Consider the following 20,406-nt stretch of genomic DNA (forward strand, 5'->3'; position numbering starts at 1 on the left):
TTTAAATGCATTAAATGCATGCTGCTCCTATAACCTTGGTTTGCTACCTCATCCAAAAGACTAGCACCCAGACCGCCACTCACTGCCTAGTCGGGAGCATTACCGCTAGGACAAAGCTCATGCAAGCATCATGAATACATGCACGCATGCACGCACACACACACACACATACACACACACACTACACACACAGACTCCACACATGCATACACATGCTCCACACATTAACATACATACTCACACATGAAACATATATACATATACACACATTAACACACACACACACACACAAACACACACACAACACACACACACACATGCACACACACTCCACACATACATATACGCACTCACACATTAACAAACATATACACACATCAAAACACACACACACACACACACACATGAACACCCATACACAGCACATGAAAGCACACACACACACACACACACACACAGGGAACAATCTTCACATGTCCCAATTTCTCACTTGTTCTCGGCGTCCACCAGCAGATGCGAGGCAGACATGGTCAGCACATAGATACCACCAAACACTGCCGACAACCTGCCCACACAAAACACAAAACACCACCACCTCTTTGTTCACCACAGCTGTGAGGCCACCGTACACGCCTCTCCGAAAAAACACAGGAAATGGCCACCCTATCTGTGTTATAAGGATCCACATCTATGGGGTTTTGTTGTTTTTTTCTGTGCATTTTTGTGCGTCTGTTTGATCGGGCGTGGGCATGTGGGTGCATGTGTGTGTATATGGTGTGTTGTGTGTGCATGTAAGTTTGTGTGTGTGTGTGTGTGTGTGTGTGTGCGTGTGTATTGTGTGTGTGTGTGTGTGTGTGTGTGTGTGTATGTGGATCTCTTTGTGCATGTTCTTCATCCTATGTGTTTGAGTGACAAATTATTGCAAAGTGCTTTGAGAGGTTTCAAAGTGCTATATAAACATCATCGTTGTCGTCGTCGTTGTCACTGTCATTGTCATCATCATCATCATAATAATAATAATAAAATTCATGATGAAGATAAGGATGATGATGATGATTATTATCAATGTTTCATTACCATCTTTATGCATTAAAAGCACAATGCATCAAATGGGGGAAGAAAAAAAAAAAACAAACAAAAAACTCACCGACAAAATGCCTGAGGCAGCTCCCCACTGCCGTAAAGTGGAAACAAGAAAGCTGTGTTGCCGTAGCGACCGAGGGAGCGCAGAAATTTCTGGATCCCTTCCAGACCCTGGGGCAGAGGAAAGTCAGACCTTCACACCTCAAATAACAATGATAACAATAACAACACTAACAACAATCTGAATAATAATACTAACAACAATAACAACAACAACAATAGAATAAAAAGCATCCACACTGCACTTAATCTTGTGCAGACACAAATCAAAGTCCTTTCACAGCAGCAACAGCAACAGCAACAACAATAATAATAAAATAAATATATATATAGCACTGAATCTTGTGCAGACAAATTAAAGTGCTTTCACAGCAGCAGCAAAAAAAAAAAAAAAAAAAAAGTATCTATATAGCACTGAATCTTGTGCAGACAAATCAAAGTGCTTTCACAGCAGCAGCAACAAGAAGATGAAGATGAAGATGAAGAAGAAGAAGAGGAAGAATAGGTATCTATGTAGCACTGAATCTTGTGCAGAGACAAATCAAAGCACTCGCACACCAGTCACGCGCACGCACACATGACAGCCTGTTCTGAACACATGTTAGTTCTTAACACATGTTGTATCAACATGAACCATCCCGTCATGTATGTCATTACTTACACATGCCGAAGCTGTGCGGTTTAAGTGGACTTTCCATATGAAAGTCGAATCCCTGTCAAGGCACCCCGGTTAAGGGTTAAGGGTGGAGATTTTTCCCAGTCTCCCAGGTCAATTCATGTTTAGGCCTGCTAATGCCTGAACCAGCTTCTTGTATGTTTAACCGTATGTACACAGAGAAACTCAAATATGCACGTTTAAGTTCAAGATCCCACAACCCGTATCAGTGTCCGATGGTTATGAAAACACACGCACCCAGCATTCAAACCTTTCAAAAATACAAAAACAGAGTATGGCTGCCTAACCACAGGGTTAAAACCGTCATGTTTTACTATTTAACTCACTCAGTACGGCCAGTCCTCTCTTCGCCTCTACACAGACCCATCGGATGTCCAGTGGGTGTCTTAATGACCCAACCTTTAGCTTCCGTCATAAGAATTGTGGTATTCTTTGTCAACATTCACCTCTTCAGTATAAGAGCCTTCCGCTTGCAATATTTTGATGATGGTAATTGGGGTGAAACGCTGTTAACGTCGTCTCTTTCGCCGTTCGTATGGAGAGAGTTAAGCACAAATATTATAGCATCTATTCAATGCCCAATACAAATTAAATCATGCTGGTTTTAGCCCAGCTACTATTTAAACACAAACATCATAGCATCTACTCAATGCCCAATGCAAATTAAACCATGTTAGTTTTAGCCCATCTACTATTTAAGCACAAACATTACAGCATCTATTCAATGCCCAATTCCAATCAGATCAGGTTGGTTTTAGCCCAGCTACTATCTAAGCAAAAATATCATAGCATCTATTCAATGCCTAATACGAATCAAATCATGTTGGTTTTAGCTCAGCTACTTACTATTCAAGCACAAATATTCAGGCATCTATTCAATGCCCAATACAAATTTAATCATGCTGGATTAAGCCCAGCTACTATTTAAGCACAAATACTATAGCACCTATTCAATGCCCAATACAAATTAAATCATGCTGATTTTAGCCCAGCTATCTATCTAAGCACAAATATTATAGCGTCTGCTAAATGCCCAATACAAATCAAATAACGCTGGTTTTAGCCAAGCTACTATTTAAGAACAAATATTACAGCGTCTGTCAAATGCCCAATACAAATCAAATAACGCTGGTTTTAGCCCAGATACTATATAAGCACAAATATTATAGCATATGTTCAATGCCCAACACAAATCAAATCACGTTGGTTTTAGCCCAGCAGACCACATCGGGACCATTTCAGGGCAGCCCGATGCTAACATTCCCCTGAGCATGTGCAGACGAACACTGCGGTACCTGCTCTGTGGGAGTGCTCTCTGTTGCCATGGCAATGGAATGCAGAATGAAATGTTGGATCTTGGGGGAAAGCTTCTTGGATGCCAGGAAATCCACAAACGGTTTGCCTGTGAAGTCTGCGCACACACACACACACACAACCCATGCATGTGGATGCATACATGTGCACACACATACACATAAACATGTACACACACACACACAACACACACACACACACAGAAAATCACAACTGTGAACACAAGAATTTTACATCAGCAGCAATCAAACACAGCAAAGATACACACACAAAAAAAGAAAAAATACAACAAACAAACAAACAAACAAAAACAATAGCAATTAAACACAGCAGAAATACACACACAAAACACCAAAGTTAATATGACACAGCCACCATGTATGCACATTGTTATATCAAGTTTTCAAAACACAGACCTGTGACATGAAAAAAGAATATGCTTTTACATCAGACAGAATCAAAACTGTAGAAAAAAGAAAAAAAACAACTACTGTTTAATGAAATAAAACTGTTTACTTCAGTTTGCAACAAAAATTACTGCAAGAAAATAGCATAGGAAATAACTGGAGGAGAAAAATGGTCACTGTTTTTGAAACAACAATCCTTTTTTTTCTTCTTTTTTTCTCCTTATTTTACAAATGATTATCGCTGTTTTTGAAACAACAATCATCTTTTTCCTTTATTTTGCAAATGATTATGACTGTTTTAAAACCCCTTGTCTGCTAAACTTTGGTGAAGTGAAAACAGTGTGGCATGTGTGAAGTTACCACTTTTGTGTGTCTTCATCAACTTGATCTTCCTGAACAAAAGTAACTCAGTCCCAATAGGAAGAAGTCCACATACAGAATGGTGACTGACATCCTGACCTGTAAGCTCTGTCTTATCTTAGTGAGGTGACAGCCCTTCACTGACCGCCTGACCTGTAAGCTGTCTTACCTCATTGAGGTGACAGCCCTTCACTGACATCCTGACCTGTAAGCTCTGTCTTAGTGAGGTGACAGCCCTTCGCTGACATCCTGACCTGTAAGCTCTGTCTTATCTCACTGAGGTGACAGCCCTGACATCCTGACCTGTAAGCTCTGTCTTATCTCAGTGAGGTGACAGCCCTTCACTGACATCCTGACCTGTAAGCTCTGTCTTATCTCAGTGAGGTGACAGCCCTTCACTGACATCCTGACCTGCAAGCTCTGTCTTATCTCACTGAGGTGAGAGCCCTTCATTGACATCATGACCTGTAAGCTCTGTCTTATCTCACTGAGGTGACAGCCCTTCACTAACATCCTGACCTGTAAGCTCTGTCATATCATAGTGAGGTGACAGCCCTTCACTGACATCCTGACCTGGAAACTCCATCTTATCTCAGTGAGGTGACAGCCCTTCACTGACATCCTGACCTGTAAGCTCCGTCTTATCTCAGTGAGGAAAATCAGCTGCTGTTGGAAAAAATCTGGTCGGAGATGGTGAAAGGGTGAACTGACCTTTGTACTCCTGGGGCTGTTGGTCGTATTCAGCGGCAAAGGTCAGGAACTTCATCAACAGTCGCTTCTCCAGCAGCGAGAGGGCTTTGCTGCTGAACACGTCCGCCCGCGAGCAGGGCACCTGTCAGAGGAAGCACACACACACATAGATACAAACACACACACACACACAGGTAAACACACACACACACACAGAAGTGCAAGCACATGCACACACATGTGCATATGCACACCACAAACTAGCATCTTGATTTCATATGTCATACCTGTCTCACATCCCAAACGTTCAGAACAACTCTGAATAAGACTCTTGCTTCCACATGTGGATAAGCTATTTCCTCTGCAAGAATGTCTATATCTACTTCTTTTCCTGCCTCTATTGTGACTGGTGATGCCACAGTTCAGTTTTCTAAATCAGCAAGGAACCTTGGAGTCATCTTGACTCAAACCTCAGCATGTATGCCCAGGTGGTAAATCTGATACGCATTGTCAATAGTGAACTTTGTCGCATCAACTCTATCTGTCAGTACCTTTCTGCTGAAACTACTAAAACTCTTATTTCTGCTTTTGTGCTGTCACGAATCGACTACTGTAATCTCTTCTCATAGGCTGTCCACATAATATTCTTCAGCGAATTCAAAATCTTCAAAACAATGCTGTCCGTCTGACTCTCAGAATCCCACGTACTGATCACATTTCTCCTCACCTTCGCACTCTACATTGGCTCCCCATTGAAGAAAGAATTAAATACAAAGTTGCATGTCTCTGCTATTCTGCTTTCCACTCCACAGGACCTATGTATCTTTCTGAGCTTATCAGTGTTTACACTCCCACAAAAATATCCGCTCTTCCTCTGATTGTTACCTTTTGAAACTTCCTCGTGTCAATACAAGAACCAATGGTGAGCGTTCATTCTTCTTTGCTGCTTCCCACATCTAGTTTGCTGCCAGTTCATCTTGGGCCATCTCCTCTCTCTCTTCAACATGGAGGAGTGTACTTTTTTTTTTCCACTGTAGCATGGAAGTCTCTATTAGTAATTAGTTACAGTTTCATTTGTTACTGGAAAAATGATTCCTCAGGCTGAGACACTAGGATTTCCACTGTGCAACTATCTTCCCCACTTTAAAATCTGCCTGCACAGGTCTGTTAATGTGATTTATCACATGACTTCCGTGTCCCCCACTGCTCCATTCTCTGCGTCTCCAGATTAGGATCACAGAGCCAACGTCCAGTTCATTGATGAACTGCAGAAACAGATGAGTCTTCAGACCTGAAGGACAGCCACTACAATTTTTTTCAAGGAAATTTTCGAGTGGTCATACAGGAATTCATTCACAAAATTTAAATTGAAGAATTTATAACTTTTTTAGAATACCAAACCCAAAATTTTAAATCATCAGGAACTGGAACAATGCACATTAATTTTTTTAGAGCAATCTCTGTGTTCCTTGTGTGCAGCTCTGATAAGAACTGCCATTTTGGTGGTAAGATCAGGTTTTCTGAAATATCTACTGTACTCTTAATAAGTTAATTTCATTATTGTACTCTAACATTTCATGACTGTGCTCTGTCACTGACAGAAATAACATAAGATTTACGGTTTTTGCATCAGTAATAAATGAAAGCCAATTTTTTACTGATGATTGTAGAGATTTAGCTAAAGTATTCATTTTCAAATTTGAATGGCATCTTTTAAAAACATAATAAATGACACTTTCTAAAACCTCTAGGAACCCTGTGTAATAATAACAATGATAATAATAATAATAATAATAATAATAATAATGGATACTAATATAGCACAATATCCAGAAATCTGTTCTTGGTGCTTTATAAAACACTTTTGCTTACATTTATAACATGTTACATCAATGTCATCACACACACACACACACACAAACACACACACACACACACACACACAATGCATACATGCATTTAAACCATATATTTGTATTTGTATTTCTATTTCTTTTTGTTACAACAGATTTCTCTGTGTGAAATTCAGGCTGCTCTCCCCAGGGAGATAAATGTACATAACAGCTACCCTCCACACATACGCACACATACGCACACACAAACACACACAAGCACAAACAAATGCACACACACACACACACACAAATGATCAAACATATGAACACACACAAATACACATTCATACACATGCATGTGTACCAAGTACTGCATGTGTTTTCATGACAAGATGAAGGACGTGCTTCACTGACCTTCTCCAGCGTGTTGTCGCGCATGGTCAAGACACGGCTGACGGTGCGGAACTCACAGTACTTGGCAACGTCCGACACAATCAGCAGCTCCACCATGGAACCGCTGCAGTACAGCAACTGTAATGGGACACATTAACTCCCTTAGTACTGCCAGTCAGCTCCCCTGACTTTCCCCACAAATGACCCGTTTGTGTGGGTAAGAAATAAAATCACCAAAAAAACAAATGTTAGAATTCATTAACTGAAAACTTCTAAAACTGATCAGTAACATAATGAGTTGGTTGGGGACAAAATATCAAACTTCCTCCCTTCCTATGCTATCATACAGTGAGATGATGAAAGTATCCATATTTCTTGTTCGAAATGTGCACACACTGATGACAAATCCAGGAAAAAACACAGAGTTTGAAACAGACTAAATTCAGAATATTATATAGTCATGATAGAGCCCCTTCATCTAAATCTGTTGTCTGCCTTGTGAATGAGAAGAAACTGGCTCAGACGCCGTTGCTGACACGCACTGTTCACGTGAACCAGTCACCGCGAAAATAACTCTCCTGCTCGCAAGCACAGCAACACACTCTGCATTTATTGGGTGCAGTGGAGAATGGGAAGTTCAGTTCAGATATTCTTAATTCATAACATCATAATGTAAATTAGGTGCCACTCCAAAAAACAAAAAAATATCAAACGCCCTAATCAGGCTCCTTCATCTTAAATGGTTGCAAACAGTATGGCCTCGATCTGGGCCCTTCGTCCGGAGTGAGTTAACCACTTGTCTGCTGCTAACCAGGATGCTCTTCAGTATGGGGATGTCACCTCACTGAGATAAGACTTAGATTACAGGTCACCCCCGAAAATGGAGTATGGCTGCCTACATGGCAGGATAAAAACGGTCATAAACGTTAAAGCCCACTCGTATACATACGAGTGAATGCGGGAGCTGCAGCCCACAAACGAAGAAGATTACAGGTCAAGATGTCAAGTTACTTTTCTTCATTTGGACTTCATCCTCTTGGGTTTTATTACTTTCGCTCAGCAGAATCAAAGACACCACTGAGAAGTATACAAAAAGGGGTGACTGCTTTTAAACTCGTTCCACACTGATCTTATTTCACCAAGGTTCCGCAGTCAGGGGTTATTACCAAGTTTTAATTTTAATTTCATATGTTATTTATATGTTTCTGTGATTCTTTTGTGAGAAAACTGTTTTCAAACTCAGTGCATCATCAAGTCATATAAAAAACAAAAACAGAATTCAGTATTTTTGTAATACTGATTAAAAACAGCATGATAATACATATTCTAAAAACCATTTTACAAAATACATTTTTGTAGTATGCCTGTGTATTTATCTGTTGTTGTTTTGTTTGTTTTTTTTCTCTTCACGAAATGGTGTATATTTACTGCAAAGCATGAAACCATTACTATGCCAGTTATTCTTTTATCAAAACCACATTTCTCAAGTTCAGTCACCGTTATTCAAAATTAATACTGGTCACACATTTCACAAAAAAACTGAAACACTTGATAGAAATACAAAAAAATCATGTCACCCAAATAAAAAAATTAAAAAACCCACTCAAATGATCCAGCATGCTGCATACCTTTGGAGCAAGATCAAAGCAGAACTTCCGCCACTCTTTCGCAACGTCATCCTCAAACCACTCCTGTCTTTCCTTTTCGCCGGCTTTCTCTGTGGACCCTTCCACTGTGCTCGTTTCTGAACTCATTTCACCCTGAGCACATCTTGATTCCTCTTCCTCCGAGGCGGAGTCGAACTGTCCTGGGACGACGGTGTTATTGGCCATTTCATTGGCTGAACCACACAGCACTTGATCATCGTCACCACCAGCCTGGCTGTTGGCCTGTGGAACGCTGTTCTGCTCGGTGGTTTCTCTTTTATCAGCGTCATCGGTTTTTGCACTGACCGCAGTTTCACGAGGACTGGCGTTTTCTGTGGTGGACGATGAATCGCTCAGGGCTGTGTTTGCTGCAGGGGATGGTGATGCTGAAGGTTCTGTGGTCTCCGTTGCCTTCTCTGGACGTTTTCTGAAATATTATAGCCACAAATGGATTGAGGAGGAGTAGAAGCAAATGACTGTGCCTACAAGACTCATCTACTGTCTTTACACAGATCTATAGATACAAAAGTCCATTGCTCACCTGAGTCAACATGTGCAAAAACAAAATAATGATACGAATAATAAGAATAATTGTAATAAAAATAATAATACAATAACAATTGTCATTATTTCTAAAAAAAACAACAACAACAAAACAACTAAAACTGAGTAAGTTAAGAAAGTATGTAAATCAAAACATAATCATCCCTTGGCAGCCTTTGTCATGATAATATCACATACACAGATCTATACAACAGACTTGCAAGACAGAGGTGACTGACAGAAGCACAAGATCTTTCCCATCACCTCTTCTCTTCCTGCCTCCATGGGCAGCAACTCCCATGCTCAGTTATACTGATCTATGAGAAAGGTTTTTATGTGTATGACTGGAAATTTTCTATCTAAAATTACGTTTAAATAACATACTTACCGTGACCCAACTAGTGCAGACTCCGGCAGGGGTCTGACATTCCTATCCTGTGCAAACTACTATCCGCCTATGTGGAGAAAACGAAAGCAACTATGGCCGATAACCTCCCGGAAGTAGGTAACCTCCCCTTTGTCCCGCTAGCTAGCGCCCTCTTTTTCCGGCAGCCATCATGACTCCTGTTCCAGTGCTCTTCATACAGCTAAGTTTTTTAGTATTTTATGTGTATGACCTTTTTTTTTCTTTCTTTTTTTTTTATCCCACCAGTATGGCAGCCATTCACCACTTTAAGTGTGCACTTGTTGGGTATGTTCATGTTTTCCATGATTCGCCAAACACTGACATGGAATACAGGACCTTTAATGTGCACATTTTTATCTTCTGCATCTGAAATAAAGGGGATTAAGACACTGGGTCTGTTGACATGGGAGATCACCACCAGGCACTGATACTGGAACCGAACCTAAGACTTTAAAAGTTCAATGCTCGAAGTTGTCTAACTACTAGGCTACAGCACCTGTTAATCTCTGATCACTTAAAAGGTTAACAATCATTTTCTTCAATGTATCAAATTTCATTCTTAAATACAATGATAGGTAGACTGCTCATATTAAAATGTTGTGCAAACATAAGACATAAAGAGAGACAGGCAGATGGAGACAGAAACTGAGAGAGACAGGGACCAAGAGAGAAAGAGACAAAGACAGAGAGAGAGAGAGACACAGCACAAAAATGTTGAACCATTTGAGACTGTACTGTGATAATAAACAAGACAAGCCTGCTTGGGGTTCTTGTATCCATTGCTGTTGGTGCTGTTCACTCATCCTTCTCCATGCTTGTTTTCACTTCTACATAACTGCTAAGTCAGATAGTTATACTAAAAAAATGTATAAAAAAAAAAAAAATAAATATATATATATATGTGTGTGTATATATGTGTGTGTGTGTGTGTGTGTGTGTGTGTGTGTGTGTGTAGCTGCTATGTTGTCACTGTCAACAGACCCCACATGGTATTGTGACGTTGGTTCAAACACGAAAGGAAACGTCTCAGGAAGCTGCAGCGCCCTCTCGCCCTCCTTCACCAGGGTAGACAACTTTTCCTCATCCACTCCACTGACATAGCACCGGGCCTCCTGCAGACCCAGAGCCAACAATAAGCAGTTTCAGAACCAGAAACACTGTCTTGTCAGGGTTAGATAAATTAAGAGAATGAATGGCCCTTCACAGAAATACTGCATGTACACATTTAAAAAAAAAAAAAAAATGTATACACTAACAAAATCACAAGCACCAACTCTCATACAAATCCAGCTATCACAGTATCATGTTTTTTTTCACAAACTACTCTGTAAAATATTGCTGAGTAAAATGAAGCATACACATAAAAACAAACAAACACAAGTATCGTACAGTGTTCACCACAGCCGCTGCCCCTCATGAAGCATCAGAGAAACAATCAATATAAACTTCCCAAGTAATTATTCAGATATCTATTTCACTTTCAAAATTATTTGTACCCTTCTTTTTATCAATACGAATAATGCACATATGTGCTTCTGAAAGACATTAAACAACTGATTGATAATATCAAAAAGATAAAAGTAAATGGCCCTTCACAGAAATACTGCATGTACACATTTAAAAAAATAAAATAAAATAAATTATTGTATACATTAACAAAATCACAAGCACCAACTCTCATACAAATCCAGCTATCACAGTATTACTTCTTTTTTTTTTCACAAACTACTCTGTAAAATATTGCTGAGTAAAATGAAGCATACACATTAAAAAAAACAACAACACAAGTATCATACAGTGTTCACCACAGCCGCTGCCCCTCATGAAGCACCAGAGAAACAATCAATATAAACTTCCCAAGTAATTATTCAGATATCTATTTCACTTTCAAAATGATTTGTATCTTTCTTTTTATCAATATGAATAATGCACATATGTGCTTCTGAAAGACATTAAACAACTGATTGATAATATAAAAAAGATAAAAGTAATTTCATGATTCAAAATAAAAGATAAAAGCAATTATGATTTGTACTGCTCCCTCTTCTATTCCATTTCAGTGTATTACCTTCAAACTGTTCTCCCTAATTCACCAAACACACTACTCCAGGTTACATAAAAGGCAACTGTGATAAACCTAAACATTTTCTTAACGCCTTGACTGCTAAATCTTGCTGAAATGAGATGTTGTGGCACGTATTTAAAGCGTAATCAGTACCATTCATGTACTCTTAAAGTGAAAAATTTTAATTTGCTGAACAAAGTAATGCAGCCCAAGGAGGAAAAAGCCGAAATAAAGAGTGGTGACCGACATCCTGACCTGAACGCTTTATCTTATCTCAGTGAGGTGACAGCCTTTCACTGAGAAGACTTGTCAGCAATAGACAAGGGGTTAACTTGACTGTGAACCAGGAAGTGAGAACTGGTCAAAGGTATAGAATCATCATCCAGTCCCAAAATCAGCCAGGTTAGTTTTTAATATGATTTTTTTTTTCTTTCTTTTTTTTTTTTTTTTTTTTTTTTCCAATTTGTCTCTAAAATTGCACTGACAGAATTAAAAAAAAAAGAAGAAAAAAAACAACAACAAAACAACTGAATGAAACACAGAGACATCACTCCATCATTACCAAAGCTTGAGTCAAACAAACATTGGAATCATGCAGAATTCTTCAAAGAGCTTTCACCCCATTTGGTTGTTCAAAGAATGATCTAAGAAACGAAAACAAATAACAATTTTTCCTCTTCTTTTTTCTTTTTCTTTTTTTTAATTTTTTTTTTTTTTTTTTTTTTTTAGCCCAGTACCTTCTGCTCTTTAATCCAGTCGGAAACGGATCGCAGACTGAAGTTAGCCCAGCTGCCACTGTAGTAGGAATTCCTGTGGACAACAAGGTATGTAACTAATTATCACAACCATATTCTTTTTTATTGTTTTTTCCTTAAAATGTGTGTTTACTTAAGTTACACTGTAGAGTCAGTCTGAAAATGTAGTCTAATTTCTCTCTCTCTCTTTCTCTCTTTATATATATATATATATATATATATATATATATATATATATATATATATATATATATATATATATAATTATCATTGATAAATCATTATGTTGACCTATGTTAATTTTCACTTTTTGTGCTCTCTCTCTCTCTCTCTCTCTGTCCTCTTATATCTCTCTCCTCTTATTCTCCTCTATTTAGTGTTGTAAATGTCAAATTACCATTCGTGTTTCCATGATGGAGTGATGTGTCTGTTTATTCCATAAACAAAGGGGGGAATCATTATATCAGTACAGCATGTATATATACATGCTGTACTGATATAATGATTCCCCCCTTTGTTTATGTTACTGTTTTCCCTTCGAGGACTGAATGAAAAAAAGCATTATTTTGCATACTCTACTACCCTCAGATAATGAAATTTATTCAGTTCAAATTCTCTCTCTCTCTTTTTTTTTATTTTTTATTTTTTTGCTCGCTCCCAGAACTATTAAAATGGCATTATTTCTATTACTGCTTTTGTAATATGTGCATGCTTATTTTCGTCTCATCTTTTGGTGTTCTTTTTTTTTTCCATTTAATTTTATTCATTGATTGATCATTATCTTGACCTATGTTAATTTTCATTCTTTTTGTACTCTCTCTGTCTCTTTCTCTATCTTTCCCCTTATATCTCTCTCTTCTTATTCTCCTTTATTTAGTGTAGTAAATGTCAAATTACCATTCATGTATCCATGACTATAATATGCATGCTGTACTGATATAATGATTCCCCCTTTGTTTATGTCACTGTTTCCCCTTCGAGGGCTGCATGAAAAAAAAAAAATTGCTTACTGTATTACCTTCAGAAAATAAAATTTATTCAAGTTATTAATTTATTCTCTCTCTGTCAGGAACTGGATGTAAAAAAAAGCACACCAGAGCTTATCTATTATCGTTGAAATAAAGAATTTTGTCTGGTCTCTCTTGTGTCTATAGGTATATCTCTCTCTCCTTACACATGTATACATTACGATTATGATAAATACTTATGTATATATATATATATATATATATTTATTTTATTTTAGATTCCATAAACACAAGCATGTAGTGATGCGCATAGAATGCACACACACACACACACACACACACACACACACAGCATGCGTGCATCTTCACAAATAAAAATCAAACATACACACATTGTATGTATACCTTTACAGTTCACACACACACACACACACACACACACACGTGTGTTTGCGCTCACAAATAAAAATCAAACATGAACACATTGTATGCATACCTTTACAGTTCACACACACACACACACACACACACACACACACATTACACACACTCAGGAGACAACCAACCTGTCAAGGTGTAAAACTGACAATCCAATTCTTGAGAATGCAGCTGCAAGAAGTGTTTCTGGTAAACCTGCACGGTTAGGAACAAAAATCATATGCATGACTACACAGTACAAACAATGCAACCATTCATCTGACAATAACTTCTAGAACAGACTCTCTCTCTTTCTCTCTCTATTTCAGTAAGTCTTAACATCTTAAATACAAAGTCATGACAGCTATTTCATAATGCTGGTTATTGATAAATGCTTCAAAAATTTAATCTCAATCAATCTCAAGACCAGTTAACAGTTAAGTACTGCTTCTTGAAAAAAAACCGTTTCATCCGCTGGTGCTGTTTGCAGTCTGGTAAGTACTGGCAGTAGGCCGAGTAGTTGACGATAACCAAGTAAAAGCAAATGCTGTTCAGCATATTAAAATGTCTGTAATTACCAACGAGGGGGGCATAATATAAACATAAACCTGTATAAGAAACGATGTTCGCTGTTCACTTTCCATAATGTTTACAAATACTGCACACACAACATCACGTGATGATGAATTACCTGTGCCCAAGACAATAACATCAAATTCTTCTGGAAGATCCGAGGCCATCGTAGAAGCCTTTTCTTCAAAGAATATCAAGTCTCGAACTCACTACACTTTAATTGACTTGCCCTTTCTGTAACGTAACTGAGAGGATGACGATTTAAAAGACCAGTTTACAATTTGTCAATCCAGTCCCTGTCTCTCCAACAAATCAGCCCGCAAAGTAATTTCCCTTTCGACGCAAAATATAAGAGTGATTTCCCTTCCATCGCAAATTATGAGACTGGTTGATTCGAAAGAGAAAGCATTGTCTATCAACAACAATGGCAAATCCCCTGTTTCCATCTCTCATGCCAAATGCTGTCGACCGCTTGTGGTTTGCCGTCGATAAGCCATGTGATGACAACGAACAGCAAACGCAACAAGAAGCGGAATACAATGCATGGGTAATACATGACTACTTGTCAGTAATATATTTACTATGAGCAGATGATTAAAGTTAATTACTGTATCTGTATCTGTAGAATACGTTGCTATAGCCACTTATGACATAAACGCAACGGTGGGGGGGAGTGCGCAGCCTAGCATTACTGGTGTCCTGAGAGCCGTGCTTTGAAGCTCTCGACAGATGCTGTCGCCGTTGCCTCGTCCAGATGGTTCCAGTCACGAACAGTGCCAATAAAGAAGGAGTTTCTGAACTGCTCAGTCTGAGATCTGCCTACTACAAAGGATCTTGAATTGTTCCTCATGTGTTTGGAGATGGCACTTGTTGCGTTGTATTCTTTAAAGTCGCGAGGTTTGATGCGACGTCCTTCTTTGTGTGCAGGCAGGAAACCAGTAGGCGGTATGGCCGGTACTAACCCCACAACCACCTTGTACAGAAAAGTTAGGCGTAGATCACTTCTACGTTTCTGTAGCGTTGGCAGCTGCAGGGTAGATAACACCGGGAATAACTAACTTATCATCTCACTGATGTCGTATATTGATAAATATCACACTCGCTGTGTCTGTTGCAGTTACAGAGCATGCATGGCTACTTGTTATTGATACTACGAGCAGATGAATATTTTATTTGATAAGTTAGTTATTTACTCACTGGTGTAATATATTGGTCAATATCATATGTGTCTGTTGCAGTTACAGAGCATTGGTTCCAAGGATCCTCATGTTGTTCCCATTGGGAAAACCCTGGAGGTATGATGCATAACAGAAAATAAATGTTTGAGAGAGAGAGAGAGAGTGTGTGTGTGTGTGAAAAATTCCTTAAACTAAAATGATATTGGTAACTGGAATTACTACAGATAGTTTGTGGAAACAGGCCAATTTATTTTAAGAATCAACATGCTGTATTAAGTATATTGTAGTGCTTGAATGTAAGTGTACATCATTGGTATGATGATTATTCTCATGAAAACAATTTGTGTTATGTGCGAGAGAGAGGGTGAGAGTGTGGAAGTCACCCATATTAAAAGTAAGGCTTATCTGTGTAAACTGTAAAAAGCTAATTTATCAACACCAACTCAACTGTATTTTATCAGTGTTCCTTTATCAGTTCCACCAAATGGTGGAAATAATCCTTCTAAAAAAAATGCTGAAGAATGTTCTCATTTGGCTACAAATATTATGATGATTGCACACATTTCCTGCACTTCGTTGATATATGATATACACGTGTGTGTGTGTGTGTGTGTGTGTGTCAAAGATTATTGGATGTGAATTTTGTAAATTATTTATTGTTGTTGTTATAGAATTTGGTTTGTTTGCTTTTGTTAAGAAAGAACAACCTTATTCTAGAAAAAATGTTATTGAAAAATGAGTTTTTTAATGTGCATAATTGTCACTTTGTGTAAATGATTCTTTATTTCTTCTTCTTCGTTTTTCATGATAAATGTTGACGTGTTATATATATATATATATATATATATATATATATATATATATATATATATATATGGAGAGAGAGAGGGAGAGAGAGATGGAAGGTCAACAATATGTATTTATAAAATAATGTTTGTTGAAGTTTATTGCTTATGATATATGAAACAAGGATCCAAAAGAAAGCAAAATTAAACGGAGTCATGGATTTTCTTTGAGTAGATTTCTGTGATACTACTATCAGTTGGCAAAGATTTTAGTTTGTTGAAAGTTTAATAATGGTTTATGCTTTTATATTTTATATCTGTGGGTCAGTTGTGTTTTGAATGTGGTGATGTGATGAATGATTGAATCATTCTAAAAAAAAAAAAGTTTTGTTTCCACGACCTGTCCCTGACCTAGGTATGCACTCATACGCACAGTCCCTGTATAAATGACTTATTTGTATGTTTTTTTTATGATTTGTTTTTCTTTTGACAGCTCAGAATAGATGTTAAGTAACAAGATCAGTTCTCTGGTTTTTGCTTCCAGTAACTCATTAAACATATCAGGTTAATTGTTGTATAATAGAATGATTATTACAAATTCTTTTCTCCACTTAATTGTATTTTTCATTAAAATTCATTATTAATTACAGCTGTAAAATTAGAAAGGCTTGATCTTTTTTTGAAATTCCCCCCCCCCCCATCTGTCACACTATACTTGTATACAGATTGTAGGCACTCGTCAAGCCTTTAACCCCTTTTGCTGAAAAGCGTCAGTTTTGCATTTAATTCAAAATTTAAACAAAAACAGTGGGCAAAAAAGTAAGAACTCAAAATCACATAATGCTACTGGCAACTGTTCTGTCCTGGCAGCAAATGGATGAAGAGGACGATGAGGACGAAGACGACGAAGGTGAGGAGGATGAAGAAAGCGACACGAACGATGATGAGCTAGACACAGACATGATGGACGACAGAGACTCTGCAGACGATGCCAGCAATTGTAAGTCCGTTTTCCCTCAGTCTCACTCTCAGGTTTTCTGTATGTTTAATTCCATGATTGTGCTGACAAATACGCTCATAAAGACAAGCTTACAGGTCTGGATGTCTGCCACTGTTCTGTATTTGAACTGTTTTCTCTTGGGATTCTATTGCTTTTGTTCAGCAGAATCCATAACACCATTGAGAAGTACATAAACAAGTAATGCATTGAACTTAGACTCATTCTACGCAGATCTCACTTCACCAAGGTTGAGCAGTCAAGCGGTTAATGCAGATGTTGATGTCAGGTGATTGACCAGATGACTGTAAAGTATTCTTCAGAATTATGTTCAGATGAAGACTGGTAAGCAATGCAGCATTTTGCAGTTGTACTGGTAGATTTTCTTGTGTTTCACATTTACTATGTATCTAATATTTCAATTTCTTTTTTTCTTTCTTTCTTTTCTGTTTCCTTTCTTGTTTCTTTCTCCCATGCCTCAGTGCAGTGGTGTTGCTTCCATCTTACTCTGCCCCCCCCCCCCCCCCACCCATAATCATTTCATTGTGTTTATATATCAAATTATTTGTTGATTTCGTTTAATTACTTGGTTTCATTTCAAGTTAATACTTTATGCCAAAAATGAAACACATCATTAAAAAATTGTTATGCTAATATTTTGTACAAACCTAGGATTGACTCTGAAGGCTCTTTGTACTAATAGCAGAGCACTGGCTTTATGCATAGTCAAATGTCTACTCACTTATTTAATGTTTTTGTTTTTTATTAAAGCAGATGTGGTGTAGCGTGTTTTAATCAGTGTCACACACTTTGACGCCTCCTTGAAGCTGAAAACTGGAACTTATAGATGTCCCGTTTCAGATTGATCAGCTGGACTGAACGGTATTGTGCTGAGGATGATCTGACAGCGACCGCCATAGGAGTCCACTTCTCCACACTGGTGTGTTGAGGAACCTAGTCCCATCATCGGTAGCTTGAATTCTGTTTTGTGTCAATTTAATAATGATATGCAATAAACTAGTTGTGAACATGGTGAACTTTTTCTTGTTGGGGTTCGTTTCTGTTTGGGCAGGAGGGAAAAGAAAACGGAATCAAGTATGCTGTTGGTGCATATGTGCGCACGTATATATGCACGCATACACATGTGCATGCACACACACACATACACACACTCACATACACACGCACGCACGAACACACACAACACACATACTGATACACAGACGCACATGCACATGCACAGACACACACACACACACACATACACACACAGTCGGGAATAGAAACTGGAATCGGACACGCTCTCATTAATTTTGTTTGGATGCACATATGTGCACGCACACACACGCACACACACACTCATACATGCACACACATTCAATCACATGTACACACACACACACACGCATACACACACACTCGTGAGCGCACACAAACGCATGCATACAACAAGGATAAATTGAACTGAGCCCAATCTAAGGACTTATAGTAGAAATGTACATAATAAACATTTTAAATTTGTAAGTCATCCAATTGTGTGTCTGCGTGTGTGCAATAAACGTTTCATTCGTGTGAACTTATGCATGGTAATATTTCATGTAGTATTCATACTGAATTGTCATACCAACCTCTTCCACCTTCTGCACACCCCACACCCCCACCTCGTTCACACACACACACATGCGCACACACTACTGACAAAGAATGAGTTGCATTCATTCAGTTTCCACCGCCAGAACCAGTACTACTCTCACACCCACCCCACCTCTCTTAACCTTTGCTGGCTATCGTGGGTCGTACACGACCCCGAAGGGTACGAAAACGCAAATATCTCAACCAATTCTTAATATTTTTCTAGGAAATTTCAGAAATGCTTCCTGCACCTAAAAGGCCAACATTTGCCAAAATTTTTTTTTAAATTCATTTATTAGTTAATAAGTAATTAAAGGTGGCGTTTTAACTACACACGGACGCTTTTGTGGGTCGTGTGTGACCCATGCTTTTTAAAGAGGAAAAAACGTGGTCACCCCTCGAAAGCTCGTGTGGGTCATGCACTACCCATACCTTTCTAATAGTGATTTCAGAAGGTTTAATTTTACTTTCAATATCCTCACTACCCCACTACTCTCCCACTACCCCCGCCCCCCACCCCCGTGTATAGGATGTTATGAGTCATCTCTCTCTCTCTCTGTCTCGCTGTCTGTCTCTGTCTCAGTCTCTCTCTTTCTCTCTGTCTCAGTCTCTCTCTCTCTCTATCTCTGTGTGCATAAGTAGGACCCAGCGGACATGGAGGAGGAGTCCTCCTCCAGTGGCGTTGAACAGCAACCACAAGGTGTTGTTCATGGAACAATACGAACCGGTGGGAGCAATGACATCGAAAGTGACGAGGGCACTCATCATTCTGAGCATAACGTTTTCAGTAGTGACACTGAGACAGAATCAGATCATGCAGATGACAAAGACATGCAGTCAGAAGACAGACAAATGACAAAAAATGACGGACACAAGCTATCAGACATGCAAAAAGAAACACGTAATACAGAACCGACAAACAGACTAACTTTCAACAGCGTACTTCCAGTGCCTATATCATCTCACCAAGTTGTGCACGTGGAAAGCCAGGGCCAGCCAACACTCAACCCCCTCAGCTCGCAGACTGAGGGCCAGAAAGACTACCTGTCAACCACGTGGAAACGGTCAGAGCAGCATTGTGGACTCGTTTAGACGAGGACATCCTGCTGAACGGGTGAAGGGACACCCATAGAGACAGAGGTCGGAACACAGCACACACTGGTGCTGCAGTTCAGAAAAAGGACACAGGCCAGGCCACAGTTCAACTTGATGATGCTTCAAATGGAAAGCGCAACGCTGTGTGCAGATGTAATGTAACAACCAATGTCAAAGTGAGTCTGAGCAATAATCATGAAGTTAACTCTCTCCATACGAACGGCGAAAGAGAAGACGTTAACAGCGTTTCACCCCAATTACCACCATCAAAATATTGCAAGCGGAACGCTCTTATACTGAAGGGGTGAATGTTGACAAAAAATACCACAATTCTGACGACGGAAGCTAAAGGTTGGGTCATTGAGACACCCACTGGACATCCGAGGGGTCTGTGTAGAGGAGAAGAGAGGACTGGCCATACTGAGTGAGTTAAATCTCTAAATTTCAATGTGAATGGTCTTCTGTCGAAATTAGATAACAAGGAATTTTATGAATACATAGATTAACATGATTTTGTTTGTTTAACAG

The 20,406-nt window shown here is 38.8% G+C and overlaps 2 protein-coding genes across 2 annotated transcripts in view; one reads left to right on the top strand and one right to left on the bottom strand.

Annotated features, from left to right (window-relative positions):
* LOC143298691 (rab proteins geranylgeranyltransferase component A 2-like) overlaps positions 1 to 14,529 on the bottom strand; it is a 33,030-nt gene extending 18,501 nt beyond the window's left edge. The window contains exons 1-10 of the mRNA XM_076611582.1: positions 14,310 to 14,529; positions 13,768 to 13,834; positions 12,216 to 12,288; positions 10,395 to 10,525; positions 8,447 to 8,891; positions 6,840 to 6,956; positions 4,612 to 4,732; positions 3,115 to 3,230; positions 1,148 to 1,254; positions 491 to 565 (exon numbers count right to left, since the gene is read on the bottom strand). Coding sequence (XP_076467697.1) covers positions 491 to 565; positions 1,148 to 1,254; positions 3,115 to 3,230; positions 4,612 to 4,732; positions 6,840 to 6,956; positions 8,447 to 8,891; positions 10,395 to 10,525; positions 12,216 to 12,288; positions 13,768 to 13,834; positions 14,310 to 14,358 — 1,301 coding nt within the window. The 5' untranslated portion in view covers positions 14,359 to 14,529. The remainder of the gene's footprint in view (positions 1 to 490; positions 566 to 1,147; positions 1,255 to 3,114; positions 3,231 to 4,611; positions 4,733 to 6,839; positions 6,957 to 8,446; positions 8,892 to 10,394; positions 10,526 to 12,215; positions 12,289 to 13,767; positions 13,835 to 14,309) is intronic.
* An 18-nt stretch (positions 14,530 to 14,547) lies between these two features.
* On the top strand, positions 14,548 to 18,188 carry LOC143298692 (anaphase-promoting complex subunit 15-like). The gene is made up of 4 exons (XM_076611584.1): positions 14,548 to 14,738; positions 15,430 to 15,486; positions 17,025 to 17,154; positions 18,013 to 18,188. Exons 1-4 carry the CDS (start codon positions 14,616 to 14,618, stop codon positions 18,015 to 18,017), a joined length of 315 nt encoding a protein of 104 aa, XP_076467699.1. The 5' UTR covers positions 14,548 to 14,615; the 3' UTR covers positions 18,018 to 18,188.
* The last annotated feature ends 2,218 nt before the right edge of the window (positions 18,189 to 20,406 follow it).

The sequence above is a fragment of the Babylonia areolata genome, chromosome 24, assembly GCF_041734735.1.
Source record: "Babylonia areolata isolate BAREFJ2019XMU chromosome 24, ASM4173473v1, whole genome shotgun sequence".
NCBI lineage: Eukaryota > Metazoa > Mollusca > Gastropoda > Neogastropoda > Buccinidae > Babylonia > Babylonia areolata.